Genomic DNA, 12725 nt, shown 5'->3' on the forward strand with positions numbered 1-12725 from the left:
AATTAATGTAACAGATTGTTTAGGCTTTACAACAGCAATTGGGATAAAGTTATTGTCCAGCTAAAGTTAGTTTTGATTGATTCACCTCCGTCGGACAGAAAAACTAGTTTCTTTAGAAAGATGATTCATTACTAATGGGTTACCATTACCGTATATTATTATTATTATTATTATTATGCATTATTAATATTAATTCTGAACCTATATATACTAGTTATAAGTATGAAAAATACTGAAAATGCTAATAGCGAACTACCACATTCGACCAAGCGCCATTACCTAATTCGTTAATCAGAGTTTCTTGTTAGTTAATAGTAGATACTAGAATGTTAATAGTGCGTTACTCCTTTGTTCCTGTGTAGTTATTTATTCACTAATGAAGGAACAGTATATTCTAAAGTGTTACCAGTCAATCTCATAACGCCTCGAGGCAGATAATGTGAAACGTAGGCCTTCAAGTTACTTTTCACAAACTTTCCATGTGGAACTGGAGCAGATCCTGTATCCGAGGACCCGCTTCACCAGAGTTTTTATCTCTCCGGGGTCAGAAGATACGGACCTCAGCGCTTTCTGTCCCTTAACCCTGCAGGACGTGCTTTATTCCTGTGGTTCATGTGGTTTCTCTGCTCGCGATGGCAGATTCTCCGCGTGTGCACCGCACAGCCGAAGCGCTCGTGCATCACCGATTCCTTGCACCGGAATTCCCTCTCCTAGCTTTGGATTGACTTTACCGGCTGTGTTTCCTCGGCTCCTCATCCCACACAGCTGCAGTTGGCCGCTGAAAGCCATTTGATGGTTTGCCAGCTGGTCTGGGCGTCCATGAAAGAGACGGTCTCGAAGCGCGTCGGTCTGCAGCAGGGGTGAGTGCTCACTTTACGGCCTGAGACGCTGCCGTTATCCGTGAGCACTTTCAGGGCCAGGTCGTAGTTCTTACGGGCGCTCATGCACGTCCCCACGCAGTACTTAAACATCACGATCTCGTCCGAGTCGTAACCGAGGCCCAGGTCACGCACCTTCATCTCCTTCTTCTCCAAACGACAGTCCTGGTTGCTCCGGCCTCGCGCGCGGTTGCGACGTTCCTTGCGGTTTCTAGGAGATTTCCGTGAACTGGAGTTTGTAGAGGAGGATTGCCAGCGGACTCGATGACCCTCACCTTCTTCGGCTAGCGACGGGTCTGAGGAGACAGAAAGCACAAGCTGATAGTAGATCTAACGCGGCATCATTACTTATTTTGTTACAAAAAAACACAAAAACACAACATAAATGATCAAATAGCTTGTTTTCACGTGACGTCGCCATGGCGCGAAACGCAGATGGAGGGCAGGAAGTGATTTCTATATTTAGGAAGCACTATAACACACTCAAAATTCCTACGTTTTGCTTCGTTTACGGTTGCTCAAATCGATCAAACCACGAGGAGTTTTTATCGTGTGACAAAAGTTGTTGTTCATAAGGGGGGGAAATACAAGAAATTGACAGAAAAACACTTGGGAAAAATGCCTTGCAAACCTACGTCTGCGGTCGGGAGGAGCCGAATGGGAAAATGCCTGCGTGTGTGTGTGTGTGCGCAGTGATCACTTCGTCAAATGTGAGTTAATACATTATTTATGTGGCTTATAATTACATTATTCAGGTGTTTAAATACACGTATGTGGCTGTTTGTGTAATGTACCAGTTTCCGAACTTTGTATGTCTGTAAGACGAGTTAGTTGCTGATATTTACAGCCTCCATGGCAGGCAAATCTCTCAATTCAGTTGAAAATCGGTCCTCTTCATAACGTAAGGATCACGTCCAACATATGTTTCGATTTTCTGTTTATATATTTCTCTTGTAATAGCGTTTAAAGTAGTACAGTACAGATTTTCCTCCATCTCGTCCATTGCGCTCTTCACTCCTTGCCCTCCATCTGCGTTCCGCGCGTCAACACAATCACGTGACTGCAAACCACCTATTTAAGAAACCACCTAGCTTTATTGGTTAACATTACATTAAACTGTCATGTGGTTGGTTTAGACATGAGGCCGTTATAACATTTTAATGACAAATTCAATTAGTACCACTGTAGTTGAGGTCACGAAAAACATTCATGACACAATTATAATGGCCTCAAGACAGCCAGTTTAATGTAATGTTAACCTATAAAGCTAAGTGGTTTCTTAAGTTTGATAATGAATCTGCTGTCATGTTTATGACAGGTTGTGCTGTCTCAGTAATGTCAAGTTGTCATGATAAAGACACTAACAGGTTATGATGTATTGGTTTATGTCAAGGTATCATAACAAAGACATCTCAAACAAAGTCATATTTGCATTCAAAATGTCATAATCGAGTTAATGACAGTTGTCATAAACATGCATAAACCATGTGTCCTGTCATGATTATGAAGGTGTCATGTCAGTCTTATGCACACCCCTTTAAGTAAAGTGTTACTGAATATGACTGCTAAATTGGGTCTAATCAGTTTCAAAATAAAAAATAATAAAGCACCATTGAAAATATCATTAATTATGCAAGACTTAGCTGCTCGACCAATCAGATTCAAGGAACACAACTGAGTGCTGATATAACAGTCCAAGATGACTGTGTGTTTGGCTCTTTCTGCAACTTTCATTTTGTAGGTTGATTTAACTTATCAAATGTAGAAAAAAATGGGATTACATCAGGAATTAAATAAAGTCAAATATTAGGCCATTTAAATTTTTCTGAGTTTTCTAACTTAAAGACTGACTTTTTTTAAAGTGCAATTGGTGACGACCCAATCATTAATTCAATCAAATCATTAAATAAATGCTGAACTAAAAAAGTGATGTCTTTATGAATGAGTAATTGAATCATTCATTCAACCAATTGAATGGATGTAATATTTGGTCACTATACACAGGAGCCAATGATGTTTGATGTAATTTACATAAAACCTAATCTAATGGCAACATAATAGATTTGACATCTACAGCGGAGAGCAATATTTTTAATGCATTTCTACTCCTGTTCTATTATCAAATAAACTTGCAAATGCATTAAGTTTGCATTGTCTACTTATCATAACTTTATGATACTTTGAGGGTTTTTTTGTCAACTTGATAGCACCCGTCCTCATTCATTATATGGCTAGGCTTTTCTTTTTTAAGTGCAATTGGTGACGACCCAATCATTCATTCAAACAAATCATTAAATAAATGCTGATTCATTCATGAACTAAAAAAGTGACGTCTTCATGAATGAGTAATTGAATCATTCATTCAACCAATTGAATGGATGTAATATTTTGGTCACTATACACAGGAGCCAATGATGTTTGATGTGATTTACATAAAACCTAATCCACACTGAAAAAAATAATATGCTTTATCTAATCAATAAAATTGTGGCAACATATTACAAGCAATATTATTAATTAAATTGTACAAATTAGAATTAATTAGAATGTTAATTTGATTAACTATTACTCAATTCTAATTTGTTCAATTTAATAAATAATATTGCTTGTAATCTGTTGCCACAGTAAAGCATATTTATTTTTACAGTGTAATGGCAACATAATAGATTTGACATCTACAGCGGAGAGCAATATTTTGAATGCATTTCTACTCCTCTTCTATTATCAAATACACTTGCAAATGCATTAAGTTTGCATTGTCTACTTATCATAACTTTATGATACTTTGAGATTTTTTTTTTTGTCAACTTGATAGCACCCGTCCTCATTCATTATATGGCTAGGCTTTTCTTTACACACACACACACACCAAAAACAAAACAAAAAAATCATCTTTTGTGTTCAACAGACGATAGAAGTCATCCACACTGTAAAAAATAACTGTGATTTTAACGGTAAAATACTGTAAAAATGCTACAGTGCAAAACTGTTAATTGGTAAACAGAAAGTTTCCGTACTATACACGGTAAATAACTGTGATATAATTTTACAGTAAAATACCGTTAAATTTACAGTTTTTGAAAGTGAAACAGAACAAATCATTTTATAATTTACAGTGAAAAACCGTAAATTGACATTCCCACAATTCCCTGTGTGACACTTCATATTTTATGTATTTTTGTTGAAATAACTATAGTTCCTCATAGTTTTATTGTTTTTTTTCTAATCAGTTATGTACATTAGGGTTAAATGTTACATTTAATGTTGTTAAATTAATGTTTATTGCAATTTTTAATTTCATGTGTGTTACCATGATGGTGCTTGATGTTTGTGTGAATGACATTGTGCAGCTTCTTTAATTAAGTATTGCATTATACAAGTATTCACTTGTGATGAACTGTGATTGCTCATGTAACTCTCATCACTGCTGTGATGATTGTTGGTTGTCAGTGTATTACAATGGTCTAAAACAGATATCAATACATCAATAAGTTGGTAAATCCACATTTTCTCAGAAAATAAATTACGGTTTATTACTGTAAATTTTAAGTTAAGTCTGTAAAACCATTAACGATCCTACCGTATTTTTAACGGTAAAGTTCTGGCAACCACAGCTGCCGGTTTTTTACCGTAAAATTTACGGTTTATTTTTTACAGTGCAGGTTTGGAATGACACTGGCATGAGTAAATGATTTTCAGGTGAACTATTTCTCCAGAGAATCCAGCTTCTGGCACGCTGATGCATTAAAATAGTCTCCATTCCTGGCAGCACAAGGCATATCCGCCCACTGTAATGTAACACTGGCATTTAAAAAGGTGATAACACTAGTTGCCCTGGTTCACACCTCAACAGCTGATAGTGTAACGGTGCACGTCTCTCCAGCGAGATCAGTGTGAAATTCCTCCTGCTGTTACCGTCACTGCTCTGGACTATTGTTGTACTGTAACTCATGCAACGGAGCATTGAAAACAGCCCACGACATGCCACATCAAGTTTTGTTTAAAGTTGTTTAAAGGTTAGGAGAACCTTAGGATTTGATTCAAACTTTCTCCAGGCGAAGATTGCCGTAATTAGCTTCCAAGGGAGCAATTTGCTGTGTCAAAACCTGCACAGAGGAGCTTTGGATTATTTGAAGTGGAACACAAAACTGATAAGAGAGAGAGAGCCATGAGATTATTCGATCGCATCGCATGCATGAGCTGGGGAAAACATGTCCAACATGTCCTACTGTACAACATCTGTGTGTCTCAATAAAGAAATAATCCTCCCTCTTGAAGGTGAAGCGTATAATTTTTTGCGATCAATCTCATCCCAAGTAAATCAAACAGAAAATTTCTCTACTACTTGATTGATATTGATACTTCTAGTAGAGGGTTTCTAAGGCTCTGTTTACAGCTGGTATTAAGACGGTTTTGGTTGATTAAATCACAATTGGTCGACGCTAAATACAGGTATAAACGGGATCTAAAACGTTTTGAGCTTGTCCACTTTCAGCCACTTTCAGAAGGAGTTAAAAACACATTTGCTTTCGTAGCGTAAATGATAACGTGGTCGAATGTGTTCAAACAGCCACAAAAGACCGTCTTCTGAACTAATGCGTGAACATTATAGGAAGAGCTCTAGCCAGATGGGATTTTAACTTTGTCGGATGAAGACCCAAGTTTGGTTTGAAGATGAAAAATGTACCAAGCACAATGTTCTCCCACCATTCTTGATTTCTAACACACACTCGCAGCGTTCGGCTGGTCTTGCGTTTGCCAGAGCATAAACTAAAGCTGATGCTCTCCGTGTGTTTTTCCGTCGTCTCCAGGCGTTCACATGTAAATTGTGTGAGTTTACTTTGTCCAATAGATCAAAAGATCTAAAAAAAAAAAAAAAAAGAGATATATTTACCCGCCCATAGACCCTCCCCTCGAAGAATTCAGGACAGACGTGGTTGAATATTTATCTGAATATCTGATTTCAATATTCGGATTCATATGTATAAATAGGAATCATATAAACTGAAACTGTCTGTTACCTTTTTCCATCAAGATACAAAATGTTTTAATACACTCTTTTTTTTTTAAATAAATTAAAAATCTTAATTTACAATTTGAAATATATGTAAGGATTATTCAGTTAAATTTTGTATTGTATATAATGCTTATCCAATCATTAGTTAAATGTCCTTTTAAGTATTACACATTTCCAAAGAAAATTATACATGAAAAGTGACAAAAGTGACAGTTATACTGTTACAAAAGATTTCTATTTTAAAGCTGCAGTCTGTAGTTTTTCCTCTTTGTCGCCATCTCTGTTTGAAATCTGCAATTGCAGTCATTCGCGGAATTATCAACTTTACGTGAGTTGTGCCTCGGCACGACACAGCGCGGATGAACACAATGTTTTGAGGAGAGTGTGAGGCTGTCAATCACCGCATTCAGAATCACAGATTCGACTTTTTGGGAGTATGACCAACATAATCATTTTCACCGGAAAATGTAATCTGAACAAGTAAATCCACTTTTGTTCTGACAAACCAAGTGGAAAAAAAGCATTGCAGTAAATCAAGCTGATTAATACTAATGATGGCTTATCATATTACTCCAAATTATACTTTGTTCTCAAATTGTTAATATTAACACCATCAGCATTGCGTGACTACATGTAATGTCCTTCCGGTATTTATCCTTGTTTACGCATGGGCCCGGTTGGAGTCTCTTTTTTTCTACAGCCACACCGAAGTCCGAACAAAGTCTTTTGCATTTTACAGTGGGTGAATCTCCAGTTGTCAATGGTGATTGTCGTTTGAAACATCGTTTACACACCCGCATAAATACGCCGTCGAGCGCCATCATAACTATGCCAAACCTATTGGTGGCAGTGTAGGGGTTAAGGATAAAGCCATTCAAGCCAATCAGAATCCTCAGAAATGACAAGAGAGAACCTAAAATGCAGTTTCTCCCAGTTCACACGACAACACATAACCGGCGTTTTCAGAAATCTCCACTTTGGCTTTAGTTTTTAGAAATAATCGTTTTCAGTAATAAAAACGGCGTTTTCGTGTAAATAAGAGGGCAAAACGCAAAGAAATATCTGCGCTTTCCCATCGTGTAAACGGGGCCTGAACCTTTCTAGATCCAGCAACAAAAGGAAGGATCACATGACTCTGAAGACTGGAGTAATGATGATGAAAATTCAGCTTTGATCGCTGGAATAAATATCCTGTATATTCACACAGAAAACGGTAATTTTAAATTGTAATAATATTTCACAATATTACTGTTTTACTGTATTTTTGAGCAAATAAATAAAATCTTGGTGAGCAGAAGAGATGCATTTTTTTTTTTAATCTATTTTAGTGTCCAGTCAGCATCCACTGAGAGCAGATAGCAAGTCTAATTCAGTGGCTGCGAAATGGACAATATCACGGCTGATTTCCTGAGTGTAAACACTGTGACCCTATAAAAACATCGCTCTGTTTGTTTGCCCAACATGTCAACTTGTGGCTGAACCAATATTGATCATGTTTATCATATTGCACAAAACAATGTCTTCGTGTTAGCATGGACATGTCAGCATCAAACGACAGAAGATCCTTAGAGCTCATTAAAGATCTCATTTAGGTCTGTATGTGTGTAGTGCATGTCCTCACAAGAGACACTGACGGTAAGTTTGCATTCCACTCGTGTCCCTGCATTATTATGTGCACAGATATTGTATTTCCACTAAGAAAACGAACAGAAATACAATCATTTGCAAGGAATTCGCCTTTAAGCAAGGTGTGAGCTGTGACTGTGCATAACACAGAATTACAGGATTAGGAGAACGTTTTCTGTAGAAATCCAGAAATGGTGTACATGGTTACACTTTATTTCAATGGCCTACTTTTATTAACAATAAGTAACTTTGCAACAACATGTCAGCCAACTCTCATTAAAGCATTAGACTGTTAGATTCGGGTGCAGGTTAGTAGGATAAGCTGACGAGTAGTTGCAAAGTTACTCATAGTTAGTAGAATGTCTAAAGTAGTCAATCGATCGAAATAAAGTGTTTCTGTGTACATAAACATTTCCAGATCACATTTCACCCCAAAATAAAAGAAGAAATCATATTTTGCATAAAGAAGAATAAAATAAGGCCTATTTATGACGACAAAGAGAATGAATATGCTTTATCTAATCAAAAAAATTGTGGCAACAGATTACAAGCAATATTATTAATTACATTGAACAAATTAGAATTGAGTAATAATTAATCAAATGAATTGCTTAAAAGCTATTTAAATTTAGTAAAACTTACAACAACAAAAAACATAAATTTAAGTCACCATTATGGTGATCGGTGTTTGTTTTATGTTTGTTTTAAAATGACGGTTTTCTCTCTCCGTGATTCTGCTTGTTAACATCAGGTGTCTTCAATGTTGGCAATATGAAATAAAAAGTTTTTAATTAATCTTTGACGTCTGTCTGTTATTCAGATATTTTTGTTTAATTTTTTGGTGTAAACTTTACTCATTTTAAAAGGTTAACTTTTAAGGAATAATTTGATTAATTATTACTCAATTCTAATTTGTTCAATTTAATTAATAATATTGCTTGTAATCTGTTGCCACAATTCTATTGATTAGATAAAGCATATTCATTTTTACAGTGCATTGTGACATTATTATAATATTTGTCACTGTGAATTATTATTATTATTATTATCATCACATTTAAGCACATTTCATATCCAAATTCTCAGTACTGTAATGCAAAGTCTTAATGTTTAACTTCTAATTTGTGTCAAAATATTAAACTCTTTTTTTATTTATTCATCTATAAATCACAATGCAATAAAATAAACTAGGAGTTTAAGCAAAAATATTTTTTATTTATTTATTTTATTTGGAATGAAGTGTGATCAGGTTTCGTGAGATTGACCCGTGTTACAGACAACAGAAAGTGTAAACCAGACTCTCCAAAGGATTCAAACCTCTGACAGGTTAGACAGACAATGTAATAGTAACTCAGTAAGAAGCCTGAGAAGACATGAAACAGAACAAGTCTTCTCAGACTGACCTAATCAAGACGGCTTCCCATACAACAGAAAAAGCACAAAAGAAATCTCAGTTTTTCCTAGCCAGCAATTTTCAGTGCTCAAAGTCTGTTATGAAAAGTCAATATCAACACAAACATTTCTCATCAAATGCCATCAAATTTGCTATCCACATTCATTTTATAGCTCTATGCCAACTGACTCATTCGTGACTATTTCTATTTCTCCCAAGGAATTTTGAGATAAGCATCTGAGACAAAGTTGGTAGTAAACTGAAACCTTTATTAAGATTGATCTATGTTCAGTACAACGGAACAGCCAACACACTTCGTGAGTCGTGACAACGTATAATTTTGAAATCGCTCACATCTATCAACAAGTGTAGTTGATGGCTTAATTTTACTGCGGGTATGAAGTAAACACTTTAATAGCAGGCTTTGCAGCAACGTCAAACGTGGATGAGGCTTGTAAATTAAAGTAGATCAAATGGGGAGGATGTCACAAGAGTCATACCGGTTCATTACATGTGTTTGTTTTCTCTAACAGTGTATTGTATGTTAAATTCGGCCCTTAGAAACGGTCCTAAATTAGGATCATAATATGCGACACACACTCACCTAAAGGATTATTAGGAACACCTGTTCAATTTCCCATTAATGCTATTATCTAATCAACCAATTGCTTTAATGCATTTAGGGGTGTGGTCCTGGTCAAGACAATCTCCTGAACTCCAAACTGAATGTCAGAATGGGAAAGAAAGGTGATTTAAGCGATTTTGAGCGTGGCATGGTTGTTGGTGCCAGAGTACTTCACAATCTGCTCAGTTACTGGGATTTTCACACACAACCATTTCTAGGGTTTACAAAGAATGGTGTGAAAAGGGAAAAACATCCAGTATGCGGCAGTCCTGTGGGCCAAAATGCCTTGTTGATGCTAGAGGTCAGAGGAGAATGGGCCGACTGATTCAAGCTGATAGAAGAGCAACTTTGACTGAAATAACCACTCGTTACAACCGAGGTATGCAGCAAAGCATTTGTAAAGCCACAACACACACAACCTTGAGGCGGATGGGCTACAACAGCAGAAGACCCCACTGGGTACCACTCATCTCCACTACAAATAGGATAAAGAGGCGACAATTTGCAAGAGCTCACCAAAATTAGACAGCTGAAGACTGGAAAAATGTTGCCTGGTCTGATGAGTCTCGATTTCTGTTGAGACATTCAGATAATTTGGCGTAAACAATGAGAACGTGGATCCATCATGCCTTGTTCCCACTGTGCAGGCTGGTGGTGGTGGTGTAATGGTGTGGGGGATGTTTTCTTGGCACACTTTAGGCCCCTTAGTGCCAATTGGGCATTGTTTATATGCCACGGCCTACCTGAGCAATGTTTCTGACCATGTCCATCCCTTTATGGCCACCATGTCCCCATCCTCTGATGGCTACTTCCAGCAGGATAAAGCACCATGTCACAAAGCATGAATCATTTCAAATTGGTTTCTTGAACATGTCAATGAGTTGACTGTACTAAAATGGCCGCCACAGTCACCAGATCTCAACCCAATAGAGCATCTTTGGGATGTGGTGGAACGGGAGCTTCGTGCCCTGGATGTTCATCCCACAAATCTCCATCAACTGCAAGATGCTATCCTATCAATATGGGCCAACATTTCTAAAGAATGCTTTCAGCACCTTGTTGAATCAATGCCACGTAGAATTAAGGCAGAAAGGGGGTCAAACACAGTATTAGTATGGTGTTCCTAATAATCATTTAGGGTGAGTGTATATCATATGTCATGTGAATTCTGTCCTTTGGTTTAAAAGTCAATGTTCAGTAATATTATTGATTTCATAAGTAAGCAGATGCTTATGTAAAATAACGTGATCATCAAAATTAAACAGCATATAAATCAAAACTGCCTTATGTTACTGAATGAAATGTCGACCCAGGATGAGACATAGGACTGTGAAGCTTTAACGGGTGTCGATCTACTACATCTGTGTTTTGATCATCGTTCTGAATCTGATCCAATAGTCTTTGACAAAAAGACTTTTTTTTTTTTTTCGCTCAAAATTGTAAAGCCACAAATGTTGATTAAAAATTGATTATTTGGAATTATTGCATGTTCAAATATTCATACAACAAAAATAAACTTTTGTGAAAATGATAAGAAATGCTGGCAATGGCAGGAAACTATTTCAAAAACGTTGGTGGGGAAAAAGTGAATTAATAAGTCGCTATAACAATATAATTTAAGTATATGTGGGTAAAAGCATCGGCTAAATGGTTAAATCTATATAAGAATGATGTGACTTTTTGCATTTATCATATATTTGTAATATATGAAAAGAAAAATCTGATGTTGGAGACATATTTTCGCCCAAGGGCAAGACTACCACTTAATATATATATATATATATATATATATATATATATATATATGCTTTTTGTATTATGGACCTTTCTTTTTGAGTCCTGAATAAAGTAATATCATATAATATATAATAGTTCACTTAAAAATTTAAATTCTGTAATCATTTTCTGTTGTTTCAAACCTGAATGAATTTCTTCTTCTGCTGAACACAAAGGAAGATATTTTGAAGAATGTTAGTAACCAAACAGTTGTTGGACCCCATTGACTTCTACAGTAGGAAAAAACAATACTATGAAAGTCAATTTGGTTACTAACATTTTTCAAAATATCTTCCTTTGTGTGCAGCAAAAAGGTTTGAAATAACTTGAGGGTGAGTAAATGATGACAGAAGTTTCATTTTTAAGTGAACAAATAATTTTAAGTATAAAGCGTGACAACTAGCCCCGGTTTCCCCACACACTGTCTATAGTGTACTGACCATGCGGTCCGGCCCACGGCGCTCTGCTCTGCCTCTCCTCGAGGTCTTTCTGCGGGCCGGGACGTTCTGGACGGTTTGAAGAGCTTCTCAGTTTGCCAGGACGGGGTTCTTCTGTCTCCTTCTCCAGGAAATGTCCATCAACCAGACCCAGAAAACATACAAACACCAGCAGCATCACCTACAGGCACAGCAAATGAAGTCAACATGAAAACTTGTACAGCATGTATGACCTGAAAGAAAGCCAATAACGCGTACAAAAACAAGAAATAATCGCTAGTAGGTTAATCTCCCATGTCCATTACTCCTGTTATATAAACCCTGAGTAAACTGATCCGTGATGTCCGATCGGCTTATTAACATGGATACGCTTCCCAAGAGCTGACCAAAGATCTAACACAGCCAACACTTCAGACTCTTTAATTACTTAAGTAACACCCAACACCGTCGCGGATCCCGACGTGTAAATATTTCAGGGTGACTTTAATGAATGAGTGTCTGGCTGAAAAGATCCGATGAGCCGGAGTGAAAATGGACACACAAACAACTCCAAAGTGACACGCTTGGTAATAGTACAGCAAGCCCAAACAGGGATTGAGATGTTATGTCAGACAGCATCAAAGTGTGTGTTTATTTATTATTTCTTACACATTTGATGATTTGAGGAATGCTCACCTTCCAGTTTCTCAGGTGACATCGGGCAGGGGCGGCCATGCAATTCTCCGGACTTCTCCACCCTTTGCCATCTAGAAAGCAAAAGAAACGTTTATATTTATATACATGAAAATACAGTAAAGAAGTAGATACAGCCAACAGCAACATTTTCTTATTATGTTCAACTCTACATTTCTGAATTGATTTCATTGGTGGAAGGATCACTGTAAACACTCCTTGTACAGAAAAGAGTTAAGAGTTAGAAAAGAGAGCTAATTTTTGGAGATATAAACCTAAAATTGGGAACACGGCTTGTTTA

General features: G+C 36.8%; 1 protein-coding gene across 1 annotated transcript; it reads right to left on the minus strand.

The window, feature by feature from the left end:
• Positions 1 to 400: 400 nt before the first annotated feature.
• artn (artemin) lies at positions 401 to 12466 on the minus strand. Its single transcript, XM_039648940.2, has 3 exons — positions 12428 to 12466; positions 11756 to 11933; positions 401 to 1174 (listed from the first exon to the last, which is right to left on the minus strand). Exons 1-3 carry the CDS (start codon positions 12464 to 12466, stop codon positions 753 to 755), a joined length of 639 nt encoding a protein of 212 aa, XP_039504874.2. The 3' UTR covers positions 401 to 752.
• Positions 12467 to 12725: the final 259 nt, after the last annotated feature.

The sequence above is a fragment of the Pimephales promelas genome, chromosome 8 (genome assembly GCF_988280905.1).
Source record: "Pimephales promelas chromosome 8, fPimPro1.hap1.1, whole genome shotgun sequence".
NCBI classification, from domain to species: Eukaryota; Metazoa; Chordata; class Actinopteri; order Cypriniformes; family Leuciscidae; genus Pimephales; species Pimephales promelas.

Coding starts and splice junctions, on each gene's coding strand:
- artn (XM_039648940.2), bottom strand. CDS start 12,466: ATGGCCGCCCCTGCCCGATGTCACCTGAGAAACTGGAAG. Junction 11,934..12,427: donor GTCACCTGAGAAACTGGAAG/GTGAGCATTCCT, acceptor CTGTGCCTGTAG/GTGATGCTGCTGGTGTTTGT. Junction 1,175..11,755: donor GCCGTGGGCCGGACCGCATG/GTCAGTACACTA, acceptor CTGTCTCCTCAG/ACCCGTCGCTAGCCGAAGAA.